This window comes from Propithecus coquereli, unplaced genomic scaffold (genome assembly GCF_000956105.1).
Source record: "Propithecus coquereli isolate 6110/MARCELLA unplaced genomic scaffold, Pcoq_1.0 Scaffold435, whole genome shotgun sequence".
Classification (NCBI taxonomy): Eukaryota; Metazoa; Chordata; class Mammalia; order Primates; family Indriidae; genus Propithecus; species Propithecus coquereli.
In genome coordinates this window covers 1967346-1986983 of record NW_012150119.1, presented here as the reverse complement: position 1 = coordinate 1986983, position 19638 = coordinate 1967346, and the positions used below count along the sequence as shown (strand labels likewise).

Sequence of the window (19638 nt, the reverse complement as noted above, 5' to 3'; positions counted from 1 at the left end):
CATGGTGCAAAAATGCTTAAGAACCCCAAAGGCAGAAAAATCTTCACTAAGCTGCTACTGAGCTCTCTTCATCTCTATTCACCCACTTAATGACGGTTCTTTCAACAACTTCCTTTTTGCACAAGTGGTTAAGATGAATAAAATAGCGGCTTTATTTTTTGTTTATTTACTAGTACTGTGACAGTTTTTAAACCACCATTCAGCAAATCACCAGGTAAGTAGGATTTTAGGAGCTGATCTGGGACAGCAACCATCACTGTACAAAGTATGTTTTGCATGCTATGGACCCACCTACACAAGGCTTTTGGAATCCAGCCCCAACTTTACGTTGTGAACTTTTGGGCTGACTCTTACCATAACTGACTTATGAACGGAATCTCCTCAACTGCACTGAGGACTTGCCGAAGGCATCCTGGTCTTGAATGTCTTTTGTGCCTCCCATACGCTGGGGTTCTAGACACACTGAATACACAGTGAGTATGCGTGGACTGCTGACTGTGAGTGGTGTGACCGTGCCAAGGGGGTTCACTCTGATGACAGGGTCCAGGTGTAATTTCGAATGTCCTTTAATCAGGAACTAGTATTTCCCCACTGCATTAGGTTGGGGGACAGGTGTTGAGGGAGGCGCTGGAAGTAAAATCCACCTAGTTACACAAAGAGGACAAGCTGCGCAGCCCAGGTGAGAAGCACGTGTGTAGCTATTCGTGAAAATGTGCAAGATGGAAGCAGACGGAGCTGCTTTCATAGGGGTATCTGTGGGTCGTGGGCACAAACTGTGCAGCTCTGGGGCCCAGGGACAGGTGCCAGGAAGAATCTGGGAAAGGGAACTTTCTCCGAGTGCTCCTGTGATGTCTGGCTCTGGAGCAGGGAGACCAGAGAGAAGCACGGGGTTCTTTTAGTGTCTCCCTGGGGTTTTCCAGCTTTGAAGAGTGCGGGAGTCAGCCTGCTGGGCAGAGGACAAGCGTCCCCATGGGGGGCCTCATTAAGAGGTGAGATGCTGTGTCCAGGTGGCCTAGGGCAGCAGTCCCCAACCTTCTGCGCACGAGGGACCTGTTTTCACGGTTGGTGGGGGGCCGGGGGTGGGGGGGAGTGGAACTCAGGCGGTGATGCCAGCGATGGGGAGTGGTTGTAGATGCAAACGAAGCTTCTCTTGCTGGCCGACTGCTCACCTGCTGCTGTGCGTCCCCCCACGCACGTTTCATGGAAGACAATTTTTCCATGGATGGGGGCTGGGGGTGGCGGAGCTCTGCTGCCCAGTCCCTGACATGCCATGGACCAGTACCAGTCCGCCGCCCTGAGATGAGGGACCTCAGGCCTAGGGGCGGTAGGCGGCAATGCAGGGCAGAGTGGAAGGACATGGGTGTGCAGGTCTCACACCTGGTGATCAGGGGGTGGCGGATGTGAGTGTGCGAGAGGGCACTAGAAGCTTTGAGCTAGTATTGTCATGAGATCTCAGTGGTGCCCCAGGCCGCTGCAATCAGGAGACAGTCAGGCCTTACGTACTTTCAGCTGGCTCAGGTAGGGTCTCCAGGTGCCGTCCATGAGGCTCTGCCGGTATTTCTTTGTGAAGAAGCCAAGGTAGGAAATGAAAGCTGTCGTAAGTAAAATGTCTCCACATAACGTCCTTTCCTGCTGTTTGAAGTTCTGCACGGCTTCTGCCCACCTCACGTTTTCAGAAGCGAGTCCTCCAACCTACCATTTCAAAGGCCAGAGAAGAGAGGACTCGTCATACCGCCAGCTGCAGAGCCGCGGGTTCGGTCTCGGATAATGTGCATTGCACGTTTCGTGGCAAGAAGACTTAGAACACCATTTATGGGGCCCTTTTGATCGGTGGGGATTTGCAGTGGCTGCAGCCAGCATTGCAGAAACAAGCCCTCGCTCTGTGCTACGCGTCATGTGGGCTGTGGAAAGACAACAGGTTTGAACACAGGCTTCCGGGCTCTACCCTTTCTATGCGTGGAGATGGATACCACCCACTCAAAGGGCTGTTGGTCACACATGTTACTCATTTAGCACAATGCCTGGTCCATAAAACATGTTAGAAAATTAGGCACCTATCCCTTCTGCTCTCCTCATGCTGGGGAAATTAAAATAAATAAAATCAAGCCCAGCGTGAATAAATACTCACAGTGAGTGGAGAGATAGACACGGTAATTGGGACACAGTGTTAGAAGCACTGTAAGGACGTGGGTGTGCACAAAGCACCACGGACTGCAGCACAGTCCTGATTCCCGGCCCACTCTGGGTTGGCACAACTCTCCCCGGGCACGCTTATCCTGGGAGGAGAGCCATCCTGTCTACAGAGGACTGTTAGGCGTATGGTGGAGCAGAGCTTCTGTGTTAGGACTTTTCCTTTATTCTTTCCTTGCATGATGGCATCATAGACTATCAGAGCTGGAGAGACCCTAGGGATTTTCCAACCCAACCATTCCCACACCAGTTTTCAGACGACACTAAGACCAAGCATCTCGCCAGCATCTCTAGGTTTGGTACCCTGATCATCCTGATGCCTCCAGCAGAGCCCACACTGCCTCCCATGAGGAATGACTCCAAAATTTCTCCAGCCAGGCAGAGCAGGCTGTGCTAAGTCTGGGAATGAAGCAGGCAGCGGGATGGAAGGCAGGCCAGCTAGGGGGTCTGGAGGGCTTATTGCACACTGGCAGAGGCACTGTCTCCAAACCAAACTATTTGGCTAAACTGATCATCTGAAAACTATGCAGCAGCTGGTCCAACAACAGCTGCACAGACACACACTTGAGGCATGGCCTCTCTCCACTAAAGCATGGCTGTAGTTCATTGATGGCTATGACTCATTGCTTTCTAGATTTAAAAATCTGGCTTTTCCATATAAACAAACAGTGGCTGGAATAAATGTAAAAAGGTATCAATTGCACTTCCCTTCACTGCCGAGGAAGATGCCATAAAGACTCCAGATTAAAGAGAAATCACATCCAGTGGACTCTGCTTTGCAGGATCTTAGCTGACATTTGTGATGAGAAACACAAGCCATGGAGAAGTAAAAAGGCCACAAATTCTTTGACACTCCTGTCATTAAGAGTTGGTGCCTATGCTCCCTCCCCTTGAACCTGTGACTGCTTTGACTTGTAGAATACAGCAGAAGTGACATTGCACCAGTTTTCAGTCCCAGGCCTTAAGAAATTGGGACTTTCCACCTCCTCTCTCTTGGAACACTTGCTCTTGGAGCCCTGAGTCACTATGTAAGACGTCCGACTATCCTGCTGGAGAGATCACATGGAGAGGCCCTGAGACTACGTGGAAAGGTGGGGAGGCCCAGCTGAGCCCTCCCTTCCAGCCACCCCTGCCAAGGTGTCAGACACGTGAAGGAAGTCATCTTGGACCCTCCAGCCCAGCCTAGCCCCAGCTGAGTAACACTGAGTGGCCCCCGTCCTCACCACATGGAGCAGAAGAACTGACCAGCTAAGCCCTGCCCAATTTCCTGACCCAGAGACTTGTCAGATATAATGAAATGGTTATTGTGTTAAATCACTTAAGTTTTCGGTAATTTGTTATGTAGCACAGATACCCATAACACAAATACCCACTTCAGATCTTCAGACTGAAGACTTGTCTTCTCAGAAAGGCCAGAGCCTTTGTACATGTGTGTGTGCACATGTGGTGTGTGTATGTGTGTGTATGCGTGTCTTCAGAAATGCTTTGGGTCAACAGGTACCATTCTTTTCTGCTTCTAACTCAGCTCCTAGTCTTTGTCACACCCCTACCACCAAGCATTGCATTGATAGGATCTTCCCAGTTTGGCTATAAAATGCTAGCTTTGTCTTTTAGTGCTTCCTCTAGCCGGCACCCATGCATGTGAGCGTGGTCTTGTCTTGCACGGGCGGCCTGATAGGTCCCGTGATCCCATCCTCCCAGCCATCTCTATGAGAAAACTCCTTTGACTGGATCGGGCAGCCACACTTTTCTCAGGACTCATTCCCTGCACCTCAGTACATTTTAATATTTTTCCCCAAGTCAAAGAGGTGCTGAGCTGTGCTCATCCACTTTGCACCTCTGTGGCACTTGACAAGCGCAGCTAATATAATTACAGCCTGGGTTGCCAAGGCTCACGCTCACCAGGCGGTTGGCGAGGGAGATGGTGCCTGCGGTCACTTCGGCTTCTTGCTGACATTTGAGTTTGTCTGCCGTCGCTTTCTCAAACTTGGCTGTGAGCTTCGCCAGGTTTTCGTTAAGGTGCTGTTTGGGAAGGAACACAAAGACCATTAGTAATTTCAGCCCAAGTCACATCCAGTGCTTCTGGGACGAGGATTCACATGGAGGTGATTTTGAAGGAAGTGCTCAGTGGGGACACCCTAAGGGACTGGGGAAAAAGCATGGCTGGGAAGGAAAGGAAGCCAAAGAAGGGGTGATCTCAGGCAGTCCTGGGGAGACATTCAGCTTGATCCCGCAGGGGGAGCGTGGAGTGGAAGTCCAGAGATGTCTCGACCCAAGGTGGGAGAGGGGAGCTTCTGTGCTCCAACGCCTCAGTGGTCAAGGTGTTAAAGGCTATGAGGTGTGATGGACTGAGAGGTGGGGAGGGGTGCATACAGTTTCCTCTCCTTACAGTCAGGAAAGGAAAAAGGGGTTCCAGCAGCCTGACTAAATAGTGTAGGGGCTGCTATTAGAAGCAAAAACATATCAAAGCCTGGGATTAACATGAGAATGGTCAGCAGCATCCCAGGGTGGGCCTGGGAGGACGACTGACTGCACCTGCTGCAGCTGGTCTGGGGTTGGGCTGCCTGGAACCCAAGTCTCTCCCTGGATCTAAAGGCCTGTAAGTGTAAGATCAGTTTTACTGAATCTCATCTATCCTCTCCCATTACCACAAAGTATAGGAACATTTTTTAGAAAGATGTAGTTTCAATTTTTTCTAAATTCATTAAGAATTTAGACTTGAAGCACATAGGTTTTGTTGCCCTCAGAATATATGTTTGCATACACAAAGACACATGGACGTACCCCAGACACCTCCAAATGTGCCTCATGTCCGTGCAGTACCTGGCATTCAGGCTGCCTTGTTGGCCATCACTAAGACACAAGTGAAATCAATTCAGGGCCAGGTTCACACAGCCAAGTAGTTTGCAAAGCAGGTGGTGAGCTATTCAGTTAATGATGGCAGACTGGCCGTGCCCACTCACCTCTTCTACTTCCCAAGACTTCTGTAAAATGACATGAAGTAATTTAAAAAGTCATAAGCCCATAACACCAAGCAAATCAGTGAGGGCCATTTGGAGGGTGAGGGAGTACACTAGATTTATGGAGGACCACACTGACGGAGGAGTGGAGACCATGGGAGCAGAGCAGGGGGAGCTGTAACTCAGAGTTGGCCACAGTTCACCAAAGGGGAAGCTGATCGGCCTGCAGAGCCCCATATAAACTGGAGATTGTGGAAATGTCAGGTGTGACTGAGGGGGAAGCTGACAATAGGAGGGTTAATTGGAAGCCTATTGTCCCTGCCCCCATATCTCCATCCACATGCCCGGTACGCAATGCCACCACACACCTATGTCACCGGCAAGAGAACTGACAGAGGCAGAGAAAAGGTGCCACATTCTGGCATTTAGGATGCATCCAACACAACTCACTGGATCTTGACAACAAATCCCACCAGTCAACTGCTCTGCCCCTGCCTACAGAGCTATAAGTAGCTTTTGATTGCTACTCTTGTAGACATGAAAGGATAAGGAGACATCAAATGAAAGCCTAGACTAAGGGAAACGAGAAGAAAAAATAATTTGAGAAAAAGAGAGATAATTTCAGTAACAACAAAACAGCAACAGCAACAACAAAGTTACAACCCTTCACAATTAGTTTCTCAGAGGACTCAAGATATTTCATCCATGAAACAAGAACAGGATGCTATCAAAAGGAAGAGAGAACAAAAAAACTCTTGTGGAAATTACCATTATTGTTAATGTAAAAAATAATAAATTGAAGGGAAGGGTTCAAAGATGAAAGGATAAGAAAACATACATTGCCAAAAAGACGTGAGAAAACAGAGGACCAATCTAGGAGGCCCAACATTCAACCAATATGTATTCCAGAAATAGATTAAAAAGAAAACAGAAGGGATATTACCAAAGAATATAATAATAATTTTCCAGAGCTGAAGAAAATAAGTCTTTACATGTCAAGTGTATGAACAGAAAAAGAATGATATCTACGCACATCTATGTAAAGTTTCAGAGACCAGGAATCAAGAACAGGATGAAGGACTTCAAGAAAGCGGGGAAACAGTGCAGGTACAAAGGAATGGGACCCAGACTGTTTCCTTCTCACCAGACAAGAGCATAGAGCATTCAGTGTTCAATGGGAAAAAGGTTAGCAACTCAGAATTCAATACTCAGCAAAGCTATTAGTTCAGTTTAAGAATAAAATAAAGACATTTCTAGACTATAATTATTCAGAAAATTTACCTCTTACTTTACTGCTGAGAAAGTTGTCTGGGAATGAGCCATAGCAAAATAAAAGAAGAAAGCAAGAAAGAAGAAGCCGTAGCTGGGGTCCGGGAGTCACCGGAACTGACTCAAGAAAGCAGTGACACGTGCTTTTGCTCCAGCACTGGTGGGAGCTCTGAACCAGGGAGAAAGACTTGGGGGGACAAAAAAGTACTCATAGAATACTGAATTGAATGGAGAGTTTAAAAATAATGGAAGTTAAAGAAACTAATAGAGAGAGAGAGAAGGTAGAAACTCCAGGGGGAAAAGAGGTTGTATAAAAAAGGAATGCAATTACAGTGTACCACTTAAATCTGATAAGAACAATACAGACATGTTCACAGAATAGAAATGAAATTTATTGATTTTTCAGCTTTGTGTATCAGTCTACGGACAGAGTCCGGGACACTCAATTTTGGCTACAGAAGGGAATGTGGATGTTCTCAGTCTTGGCAATTGATAATACAAAGCAGAAATATGATAAATAATGATAATAGAAGTTGGGAGGTAGAAGGAAGGGGGAAGGGCTGAAGGCAAGGGTAATAAATAGCTTTATCTTGAAAGCTGAAGGCTCCAAGGAAGCTGCCTCTACGTGACGGAGCAAGAAATAAAGGTCATATCAACTAAAACTAGTTACCATAACCATATTGGGAAGACATGGGGATAGACAACTCAGAGCCTCAGCTAGCTAGCAGGAAGTCAACTGCTTCCATAAGGTATTAATACATTAAGAAATGGAGATCGCAGCATAGCACAGGGGCAGAAGTCTGAAATGCAAATAAGCAGAGAATGGAAACTAGTCAGATGAGTCTAGTGTTGAAAAAAATAAGTTAGTGAGGATTATGGCAAAATGCACAAAGCCACCTGTTTGAATGGGAAGCTACTACTTAACTCCAGGGTCAATTAATGTTATGCAGAAATCTTTTGATTATTTTTAGACTGGCTAGGAATCTGATTTTTACATAAAAGCCCCTGCTGTTTTAAATACTGGCAATTAATTAAATCATTTGCAAATAGTATCTGTGGGCCACATAAAACACAGTTAAGCCTCTAGGTAGCAGGCCCTGATGTGGCCTCAACCATCAGTTGAAATAGATATCAGAATTAAAGGGATTGCTTTTTCTCATTAGGAGTCTTTCTCTACCATGTGATATTTTACTGTGTGTGTGATTATACACTCAATGAAAATGCCTTACTTGTTCTCATTACTACCATTTTTATAAATTGTAACATTAATGTATGTTCATTATAGAACAAGAGAAACTACAGATTATCAAATAAACAAACAAAAACATCCAAAATCCACCACCCAAAGATAAACACTACTGTTAACATTTTTATGTATTTCTATTCTATGTATAGTAATTAAGTTGAAATTATATTGTACAATCTGTTTTGAAATATGCTTTACCCCCTCCGCTTTATGTATCTTGAGAATAAAATTGTTCACTAGGGATTATCCTAAGATCCTAAAAGGAAGGCTTGAGCGTGAGTGTGTGAGGCTGGAATAGGCCGGCAATGGCCTCAGCAGCATGAAGGGAAGAATTTTCTTGCCCGGGTGGGCCTGTGTGCTAGGGATGGGTGTTAGCCCAACTCCTCTGTGGTTAGTAGGAAGTGTCCACATTCTTGGGATGTTGACAGGCATGTGTATAGGCAAAGGATGGAGAGGAGGTTGTTAAAAGCAAGAATACATTTTTTTTAGAAAATATTTTGGCAGAAAAGAAGCGCCTTCCAAAGGTAGCCAAGTATTTTTAAGATATTCTTATTGCTTTCACAGGTTGAGTGGGCCCGTCATGTGAATGTTGGCTACTGAAAAGGTATAAACATTTTGAAAACATTCCCTTTGCACCAACTGTTCCTTTCGTTAAAATAACTTGAGTCAAGAGTCTTTGAAAATGTAGTTCTTGTTACACTTTTCTGGGAGAGACTGAAGAATATGAAAATTAGTGGGAGATATTTTCCCCCCTCAAAAGCAGTTTTGGGGATGTTATGGTGTTTTGTACTTGGTGTTCTTTGAAGTGGGCCATTGTTACGATGATTATCACCTGTTTTAAGTAAACTAGTCCATGAACATCTGGATTTATAAAGCAAGCCTTTGAAAGGAAATGAGTTGCTTTACCAAACTATCTCTTTTAAATAGAGAGATTGGTTGCAAAGATCTTTACAACTATGGCCTTTAGCCATAGATTTTAATCTAAAAATCAATAAACCCATGTTGCATGAGGCATGTGGCATGTCTATAATCTCACCTTTCACAATTTGTAAAACCCTCTGTATCATCATGATAAATTTGCAGCAAAAACCTTATTTGCCTAGAATGCACATGCAGATTTTAAAGATCCAGAAATTTTTTTGGATTGAACTTGATCACAGCAGCAATTGAGTCGTGTACGGGGTTGCACACACGGCTGAAGGGGGCAGCAGTGGTAGAGTGGCGGAGCAGTCGAGCCCAGAGAAGTGGGGGCAGTTCCTGCTGCCCTGCGTCACGGGCTGGGCTCTGGGCTCCCGTTTTACACGTGGCACATCTTCTAATCTTCACAACAGTCCCATGAGTGGACACTATTATTGTGTCCATTCTACTTCAGTAAGCTGAAGTTTGGGCATTTTAAAGACCTTTCTAAGTATTACAGTTTGGATTAGAACTGAGGTCTGTGGATCGACGAATTTTTAGCTGCTACATTCTCCTCCAGAATTCTGATTTCCACCTGTCACTTTGGTCGTATCCATTTTAATGAGAAGGGTGAAGTTTAAGGGTGTGAAAGTAAGTAATTCAAAATCTATGTGGTTGGAATTTAAAAATATTTCGAGCGTTAAGGGAACGTGATTATGGGACCTGAGTCTCGTGACAGGCAACTGTAACTTTTGTTTCTCTGATTAGATTAGCTTTCTTCTGTACCGGCACTGTTTTGTAAAGTGTTGTAAATGACTAAAGGGTGCCAAGGAAGACACATTTCCTCTTCACTGTTGATTGACCTTCCGTACAGATTAACTTCTCTCTTACCTTTCTCCCACAAAAAAAGACTTCATGACTATTACATTGTCTAAGATGGAATGTTAAATATACTCTTTGAAATTGGGAAGGAAATGGAAACAAGCTGTATGGAAAACAAAACAAACTAATATTATTGTTGTAACTCATAAACCAGCCTTGTACAGAAAATGCTATAATCCTACTGAATTTCTGTGTTTTCTGCCTAGATAAGCAAGACTCTAACTTTTAACTTTGGAGAACTGACCCTATTTCTCTGGAGTCTGTGTATTCCAGATGGCTGTTCTCAGCTTCTCACTTGAATAGACTCTTTAAATCTGGATTCTGATCCTTTCGATTATTTCAGGTTGATAAGGGGAATCTTCTCTCCAGATATGCGTGAACCCAGGATCACCATTCCTATCCTCCAATCCCAAGTGAAGTAGATATAATAATAACATCTACATGGAGTTTATAAAAGCTACCGACCCTCACAGTTTTATATTTACAGACAAGGGACCACCACCTAAACCACAATATGTGATTTGTGTTTTATAATTTATTAATAAAACCTTCCATAAAACAATGCAGATAGCATAAAACATGCCCCTGCTACTGAGAGTGAGACAGGCAAAGTTGCTAGAACTGATTGTATAGTAGGTACAAAAGGTGAAGTGAGGCAGCTAAAACCTACATTTCAGTGGGGGGGAAAGAGTCTCAAAATTTTAACCTTTTGTTCCTCACTATCAAATGTGCAAAAATGTTAAATTCATTTGTGGCTAATAAGAAGATAGCCGGCTCCACGGGTAATACTGTTCATCTATTACATGTATCTGCCCGTTATCTTTTCTTCCCTCAGGGGAAAAGGAGAAAACCCTTTATGACCAGAGCTGTAAACCAATGGTCCATTGGAACTGCCTTGCTTGGCTTATACGATGTTTGAGAAAGAAATGTGAAAAGTTGCCTCTATTGAAAAATTAGGAGATTCGCATAAAAATTTGGTTTTCCCATTTCTCTTTAAAAACTATAACATTAGGCATTGGGTAATGGCTGGAGCATGTTGTTTGCCTTGGAGGCTAACTAGCAGGATGGGGGGAGGGCTCTGGGTTCACTCACAGTGATCTTGGCTTTGATGGCTGCCAGCTTCTCCTGGGCAGCTGTGAGGTCCAAGGTGGCTTTGCTCAGCGCTTGGCGCTTGGGTTCCACATCACAGAACACCTCGTAGAACCTCACAATGTTGATGACCCAAGAGCAGAGGCCAGCGGCTGCATAGGACTTGGTGGCCACAAACTCCGGATTGAACTCAGGGTCTTGCAGGTATGGTCTGATGGCTTTGAGGCAGTTCTCGTGAATGTTCTCTTTGTCGAAGTTGATAAGCGAGTCCAGGAAGCCATCCACTTTGGCCATGGTGACCTTAGCAGCCTTCCAGCTCCGGTCCTTGGGTACCTTGCCCCGGGGGGCCGTGAGCACCATCACCGCAGCACTGACGTTGCTGACGGCCAGAGGAGGAGAACCAAACGACTTCAGCTCCGTCAGGTTTGTCTGCAAAAAGAGAAGGAGGTCATAAGGGGAAAATGAATGGGCTTTCTTTGTCCTCGACCACTGATGGAGTTAGGATGTGGAGTGATCAATCTGAAAGGGCTGTTTGAAGCCAGCAGCAGCCCTCTGAATTTTAAACATCATGACTCATGAATAGGAAACCAAAGCTACTCCTTGGTGGCTTCAGATTTCCCTGAATGGTTAGCCAAGACTCAGCTCTGATCTTTCAGCATTTCAACTGACTCGCAGCCCATTGGAAACACACAATTATTTCACATTCAGCTGAAAAATATAAGGATGCTGACATACTCTGAAATATGCAGCATGCCATGAATAAAAGATAAGGTTATTATAAATTAATTTCCATTTTGGATTGAAGAGAATAGCACTGTAACCCAACTCATTTTTTTTTCTTTAATTAAACTGCTTTGTTCCATGAGCTTGTTCTAACTACACTTGACTGTCCTGATAGCAAAGCAGCATTTTCTGCCAAGAAATAATTCAGAGAGCGAGGTACAGCCCATGAGCCGGCTGCTCTGCCTGGTCTCAGGCTGTCCTTCGCTCCAAGTTCCGCATGCTCCAGAAAGAGACGGCTGAAAGAGTTGATCTTGGAAAGTCACTTCAACGTTCCAGACTTTGCCTCCTTCTTCTGTAAACTGGGGACAGGGGGACCCATTAGTCTGTAAATGAAACTGTGTCATAGATGCGTATGAAGTTGATTTAAGGCTCGCTGTGGCATTCAATGGGAAGCCTATGACCACGTGTAGGGAATGCTTATGTAATTTTCTGTTGCCTCAGTATCCATTTGGAATAGAGGTTTAAGTTTCTCGTACCAGAAGCAGGGCTCAGTCACCACAGACAGTTTCCAATTCTACACCACACCCAAATGGCTCAAGCCAGTGGCTGGAGATGATAACTTAGGGGCATCTCTCCCACCTAGCAGACTGGGTGTCTGCTTTCCCGCCACTTCCTCCAAACAGACCATGCAGGAATTTGCCCGGGGACTTAAGTGACTCACACTTTATTCCCATATGCTAGTTGCCATGTGATTTTCTCTCTCCCTGCCTGACTCTTCATTCATTTTACATGTGACCTGTGCACGGACGGCAGCCGTCCTGACTCATGGAGCCCTTCCTGCCCAGCATCTGTGAGTACAAGTCTTTGAACTTGTTTCCTGTGGTGGTGGCGTGTTGAACTTGTGCCTCCCAGCTGAAGAACCAGGGGCTGCCCCACACCTGGTTTTCCCTGGGATGCTGGGGAGAACGCAAGGTTGACCTTCCAGTGTCAGAACCACGGTCAGGCAGGCAAAATGCACACCGGTCAGACGAGAGCCACAAGGCGTCTGCTGGTATAAACGAGTTTCCTGTGGGGGGGATTCCTGGTTATGGTTTGAACAACTGGCATCATGGTGTCTCCCAGGTAGAAGAAGTATGTGAAAAGCACACTGTAAACACCTGCGCCCAGGTCCCCTTCATTTCCTGTTGGCAAAAGGTTGCTGCTACCTGCTCTGACACTGGAACCCCAATTTAGCTGTGGGCTCTGAAAGTACTATGAAACCACTTGCTTTCAGGGCTGATTTTGTAAGTGAGCAGAAATCTTGATTTCAAAGAGTAAGTCTTTGTCCCAAATTAATCTGAGGTGATCTTGAGCCTGGTAACCCACAAACAAGAGGGATTATTTCTACCCCCTAAAGGAAGTACTGAGGAAGATACTCCATTTTCTTTTGCAATGTTTTTCACATTTGATCATGACAGGCCCATCAGGGCAGGAGTGAAAGGCAGTGCAGGTGTGAGCAACACCAGCACACCTGTCATTGCGCCCCCTCGGAGGTGAGAGAGGGCAATGTAAGAAAATACAAACAAACAGAAACAAAGAATGCCACAACTGTGAAATAGCGTAAGTTAAGCAATGTACAGAGATGAGAATGAGTTTTATAACCCAGATACATCATTGCTAATGTTTCAGTGTACGGTAACTACTTTTAGTCTTTCTCATATTCATATATATCGATAAATCAATCATGACTCTCTTGGTTTTAGTGACAGAAGACCTCGCTGAAGTACAGAGGGGGATTTTCTTGCTCAGGTGTCTGGGAAGGGTGGGTATGGGGCTGACCATAGAGTGGAATCATGTTTTGAATGTCTGCAGGGCTCTGAGGACTTTCTTTTGCTTTTGTGTCTCCCTGTGTGTGGGTTTCCTTTTTACACTCTGGTTTCTTCGTGTTGGAAGGCACATGGCCTAGCTCTCAACCTTGGGCCACCTTCTCCCTCTCTCACTGTGCTTTAGCCACGATCACCTCCTTCTTTCAGCATATTGACTTGCCAAGCTCGTTGCCACCTCATGACCCTGACCAGAACACATCCTCCTAAGCCATCTGCATGGCTGATAACCTCTGCGTCTGTCAAGATCTCAATTCAAATGCCCCCCACTCCAAAAGAATCAACCCACCAATCTTCTCTTCTTAGTCGTTTCCCGTCTAGCAACATGAAGATTTCCTTCAGAGAACTTGAAATGACTACCACTCCTCCCTTGTTGACATACTACGACCCTCTTCCTCCTGACAGCAGGGTCCCCCGTCTACCTTGTTAACCGTGGGAGCCCCAGTGCCTACAAGAGGAACTGCTACATAGTAAGTGCCCATCGACATGTGTGCTGGGTGATTGGATGGAAAGAGAAGGGGAAGAGACCTTTTTCTCCAACGTAAGTCAAAATTTAAAAAGCCCTAGAAAACGATCTTACTTACTTCAGCAGGGATCCTCAAGCCAGTTACCTTGGGGCAGGCAGATGTTGTACTCTAGCACTAATAGAAACACGAAACTGGAAGAAACAGTTTTCAGGAGAAGGCAGACAGCAGGAACAAGCTCGGCCATGACTCATGGTGCAGAGGACAGTCGGGGGAGTGGTGGACGTGAGAGCCAGGAGGTGATCAGCTGCAGGGCCAGACCGGGAGGAGCTCCGGATGTCACGGGGAGGAGTTTGAACTTTATTCTAATTTCAGTGGGAAGCCATGGAGGGTTTTAGGCAGGGAATGAAGTGATGGGGTTTTTGCTCTGAGACACACTTATTGCAGCGTGGATGCTCTGTGGCGGGGCTGGGTGGATTTGGAGCGAGAAGTTAGGGAAGTTGCCGTAGCTGTCTAGGCAGGGACTAAGGGTAACCTGGGCCAAAGTTTTTGCAGTGCAGATGGTGAGAAGTGATTGGATTTGGGATGTGATTTGGAGATAGCGTAGGCAGAACTTATTGACAGTTTTAAAAAGAGGTGCGAGAGAAAGTTACCAGTTATTCTTCTCGAGTAGGATTTTTAAAAAGTGTGTATATGGACGACCCACAATTTATCTAAAACTTATCTAATTTCTGGAAACCTAAGTCATTTCCAGAAATTTACCTTATGGAGAATGCTTTGCTGAACATTCTTCTATAGAAATCTTTGTGAAACTCTTAGATTAGTTCTTTAGGACAATCTTCCTAGAAGTGGATTTGCTGAGTCAAAGGGTAGCAACATTTTTAGTGTTCTTTGTACATACTGTCAGATTATTCCCAGAAATTTCAATTCCAGTCATCAGTGTTTGAGAGAATCTATATGTGCTCCCATCCTTTCAACACTGGGTAATATTTAATTTTTTTTTCAATTTGATAGGTTGACAAAGGGATCACACATTGGTTTAATTCATATACGTATATGTGCATATGTATTACCAGTGATGCTAAATATTTTTTTTCGTGTTTATAAGTGATTTGAATTTCTTGTTTTGTGAAGGGTTTGTTCTTGACCTTTCTACTGGGCTATTTGTCCTTTTCTTTTGATTACTGTATTAGTTACGGCTCCTGCAGGCAAAAGGACGACACAACACACCTTCCCTTTTGAGGAACTATTTATAAAACTAAAGGAACTACTTATAAAAGTGCAGATTGAAGAGACCTAAGAGAGAGTGTGTTATCCTGGGCTAGTAATGTTGGGTGGGCGCAGCTGGGTGGCTCCATGTCCATCCCTGGGAGACACGTAGGAGGACTGGCTGGCAGCACCTGGAGAAGGAGAGAGCCCTCGGGGGAGGAATCGCAAGGGACCTGTAACCCTCGGCTGACGGCAGGAGGAGCCAAGGGATGAATAGCTGGATCTCACCCTCTTCCCCCGCCCCTTAGCTCCTGGTGCACAGCTTGGCCAACGGTCCAGGAAGCTGGAGCGCAAAGGCAGCCCGTGGATACAGTCCACGCACACGAGTCTCCCAGGTCCAGGAAAACATAGTAGGAAAGGGTGGAGGGTGGGCGGGCCAAGGAGAGGAGGGGAGAGGAACAAATGGGAGATTTTCAGGATAATTTGTGAGAACTTTTTATATGAAAAGGATATTTACTCTTTTCCCCCATATGTTGCAAATTTCTTTTAAATTTTGGTGATGGTATTTAGGGATCTATAGAAGTTTAAAGTTTTTATTTAGTCACACTTAGTAATCCTTTTCTAAATGATACTATGCTTTGTTTCTATGCTTAGAAAGAGCGTTTGCATACATAAAAATTGATCTGAAAACTTAGGAGAAGTTTTCTGGCTCTTTTACAGTTTCATTTCTTTCTTATTCTTAACTGTTTTATAAGGTGATTCTATTTTGTCCGTTTATTAAAAGGGTGCATTATTGTGGAATATTCAGCAAAGATAAAGATGAAAACAAGAATCATGATTTTACTATCCAGAGATAAAACGTTACCTATGTCCTGGTGTGTTTCACTGAGTAACTTTCTTTTTCCTGTCTCTGTTAGTCTGTCATATATATATATATATATAAAAATATAAATAATATATACATATGCACGCACATTCATACATATGTATATGCATACATTTATATGTATGCATAAATATATGTATACATATGTATATCAGTCACTGTTTATGCTATTTTTGAACGTTTTTCACTGAAAATCATATCTTAAACCTTTCTCATGTCAATTACTTTTGTAGAATATGATTTTCAATAAACAATGCACAGTTTTCTCTCATTCACACGTACATAATTTATTTAGCCAACTCCACGTTGTTGAACATTTAGGTTATTAAATCTTTAATAGTTGGTTAAATGATAGGAACTTTTAATGACATGAGACAAATACGCCAAAAATCACATTGGAGTTCGATTAGACTTGTATTTAACTTACAAGCAAATTGGAAGAACAGTGACATCTTTATAAAATTGAATCTTCCAATACACAAACTTGGTATACATATTTGTTTGTTCACATCTTTTTTTATATTCTTCAATAAGGATGTGTAGTTTTCTTCACAGTTTCAACAAATTTCTTTATATTTATTTGTACCTTATATTTTGATTGTTATTTTGAAAATATATTTCCTAACTGGCTGTTGTGGATATTAGGAAAGCTACTGCATTTTCTATTTATTTGTACCTTATATTTTGGTTGTTATTTTGAAAATATATTTCCTAACTGGCTGTTGTGGATATTAGGAAAGCTACTGCATTTTGTAATTTTTTTTTATAATGGGCCCTTATATCCTTCCCTTTTATTTGTTTTATTATATTTTATAACATCTATGAATACTGATACATTTGTCTGATATTCTACAATATTTATGTGATTAATATTTTTACTTATTATTGCATTGGCTAGGACTCTAAGACAAACTTTTTAGTTCTATAGTGAAGGGGATTGTCATTATACTCTTTCTATTTTAAGCACAATACCTCCAGTGTTCCATCATTAGATGGGATGTTTTGCTCTTAGATTGCTAGCATCTGCTAGCAAAATACCCAAATATCCTTTTATTCTGATTTTACTAATAGTTTTACTAAAAAATGGATGTTCAATTGTGTTAAATACCATTTTGACATTTCTCAAGGTGACTATAGAGCTTTTCTCCTTTGAGGTATGTTTGGGTATGGGTATATAAATAGCCTTATATGCTGAGCTAACCTTACCAGTTGGTGGCATATTGTTGTTTGACTAAATCGCTGGAGCCAATTACTAGTATTTTATGTATATGTCTTACACCACTACTCATTAGTTAGATTAATCTGAAGTTTTATCTTCTTGTGCTATATCTGTCACTTTTAGTGTTGAGCTTATCACATAATGAAGACACTGAGAAGTCCCATAGGAAAGAAATCTGTCCAACTCCGTTATCCTGGAATTCCCAATGTTATTTGATTATTAAGTCTATTTTTTCTATTACTTGTTAATGTTAAGCTAAAAGACAAATGACAGACTGGGAAAAAACATTACAACTTATACACCAAGGGGTTAATGGCAAAAATTTAATTTATAAAGAATAGCTATAAATTAATAAGCAGAAAACCACCTTATGAGAAAATGGGCAAAAAATCTGAACAAATAATGGACAGAGGAAGAAATCAAACTATTTGAAAAGATGCCCAGTCTCATTAGAATGAAACCATTTCAAATTAAAAGAAAAGTGAGAATTTTTTACCCATTTCATTGAGAAAAATTTAAATGACTGGAAATATCTAAGATTGGCAAGGATGTGGGAAGAGTAGTACTCAGGACTATAAATAAGAACAGCCGATTTGGTTAGAAATTTGGCAGGATCGATTAAAAAGAGAATATTATTTGTAGAGTTTCCTATTGTTTCTGTAACAAATCATCACGAACTTAGTGACTCAAACCAACATGGACTTGCTGTCTTACACTTCTGGAAGTCAGAAGTCCTGAAGTCAAAGGGCTGGCAGGGCTGGTTTCTCCTGGAGGCTTTAGTGGAGAATCCGTTCCATGCTCTTTTCAGCTGCTAGAGGTTGTCCTCATTCCCTGACTCACAGCCCATCTCACATCACCTCTCCTCCCTCTGCCTCTGTCCTCACCTCACCTTCTCTGACCTTCTTCTCTCCTCTCATCTATGGACCCCTGTGATTAGATTTAGGGCCTACCTGTGCACACACACACACATACACACACACACACCACAATTTCTTTATCCAGCCACCCTTTGATGGACACTTGGGTTGTTCCCATATGTTGGCTATAGTGAATGATTGTAAATGATGCTGCAATAAACACGTGAGTACAGATATGTCTACGAGGTATTGATTTCATTTCCTGTGGGTATATACCCAGAAAAGGGGTTGCTAGGTTATACTGTTTTCCATCATGGCTGTACCAATTTACAGCCCCCCAATAGTGCACAAGCATTCCCTTTCTCTACACCCTCACCAACACTTACTATTTTGTATAGGAAATTTGTGAAGAAAGCAGATTTCCGGTGCTCTTACCACACACACACACACAAACACACAAATATAACTACATGAGGTGATGGATATAGTAGTAGTAATATGACTGTGGTAATCATTTCATTAGGTATATGTATATCAAAACATCATGTTATATACCTTAAATATACAAAATAAAAAGGAGGGAAGAAAGTTGGTAATATCCATTTGTATTTAAGATATATTTTATATGTGCCTTATTACAAATATAAGTGCATAGAAAAATTGCTGGAATAGACATTCCTCAAATTATTATAGGGGTTCTCTTTTGGGAGAGAACCAGGGCTGGAGTGGAAAATAAGGGTGGGTTTATATTGACCCTGTATAATCTATACTATTTGAATTTTTTTTTTTTTTTTTTTGAGACAAGAGTCTCGCTTTTTTTTGTTGTCCGGGCTAGAGTGAGTGCCGTGGCGTCAGCCTAGCTCACAGCAACCTCAAACTCCTGGGTTGAAGCGATCCTTCTGCCTCAGCCTGCCGAGTAGCTGGGACTACAGGCATGCGCCACCATGCCCGGCTAATTTTTTCTATATATTTTTAGTTGTCTGATTAATTTCTTTCCATTTTTTTAGTGGAGACGGGGTCTCGCTCTTGCTCAGGGTGGTTTCGAACTCCTGAGCTCAAACAATCCGCCCGCCTCGGCCTCCCAGAGTGCTAGGATTACAGGCGTGAGCCACCGCGCCCGGCCATATTTGAATTATTTTTAACAGTAAAAATGCTATTACCTACTATTTGTATAAGAAAAAATAGTTCACTATAAAAAATGCATGTGGAATAAATAGAAAACTCCAAGTAATTTTGTGTGCATGGGGGGGAGGGGATGCCATAAAATTGCAAGATAAACCATTCCTAAATTAAGGCAGAAAAACTTATATTGGATTTATTTCAGTTCATCTATAAAAACAAAATAAAACTGACAAAACGGAGACTTAAAATGTGCAGAGACTTACTACCAAGCTGTGATTTATAGGTATTCTTTATGTATTCACTAAAGATTTATTGTTAACTTTGAAAATGATGAGAACACAGGGAAATGATCTTTAAATACTAGAGTTCTGGGAGTGCAGAAGGGTTTGGGGATAGTCCAGGGTCCTCGGTTCCTGAAGCAATACTTGTCCTTACTGCATGTGGTGTGCTCTGGTCCATTCTAGCTCGTCAAAAAACCCAGAATGCTATTTGAGGCCCATTAATTGGTCTCAACCTGTGGAATGTAAATGCTGGGCAGCAGTTCAGCTTCTTAGTGATGCCACAGGACTGCTAATGGTCTTGCTCAACTCACCTTTAGATCCTCTCCTCTACATCACCTTCTGAAGCACCCACAGCTCAGACACACCACACCTGTTCATGCATCCAGGTCTTTGCAATGACCTAGGATCGATCCTAGGATATTCTTTCCCACCACCTTCTCCATCTAGAAAAGTCCTCATCCTCGTAGCAATTGCTTACTGGG

The 19638-nt window shown here is 43.1% G+C and overlaps 1 protein-coding gene across 1 annotated transcript in view; it reads right to left on the bottom strand.

The window, feature by feature from the left end:
* Nucleotides 1-19638, bottom strand: part of DNAH9 (dynein, axonemal, heavy chain 9) — a 313557-nt gene that overhangs the window by 79928 nt on the left and 213991 nt on the right. Inside the window, exons 50-52 of the mRNA XM_012653931.1 lie at nucleotides 10537-10962; nucleotides 4093-4212; nucleotides 1504-1692 (exon numbers count right to left, since the gene is read on the bottom strand). Coding sequence (XP_012509385.1) covers nucleotides 1504-1692; nucleotides 4093-4212; nucleotides 10537-10962 — 735 coding nt within the window. The remainder of the gene's footprint in view (nucleotides 1-1503; nucleotides 1693-4092; nucleotides 4213-10536; nucleotides 10963-19638) is intronic.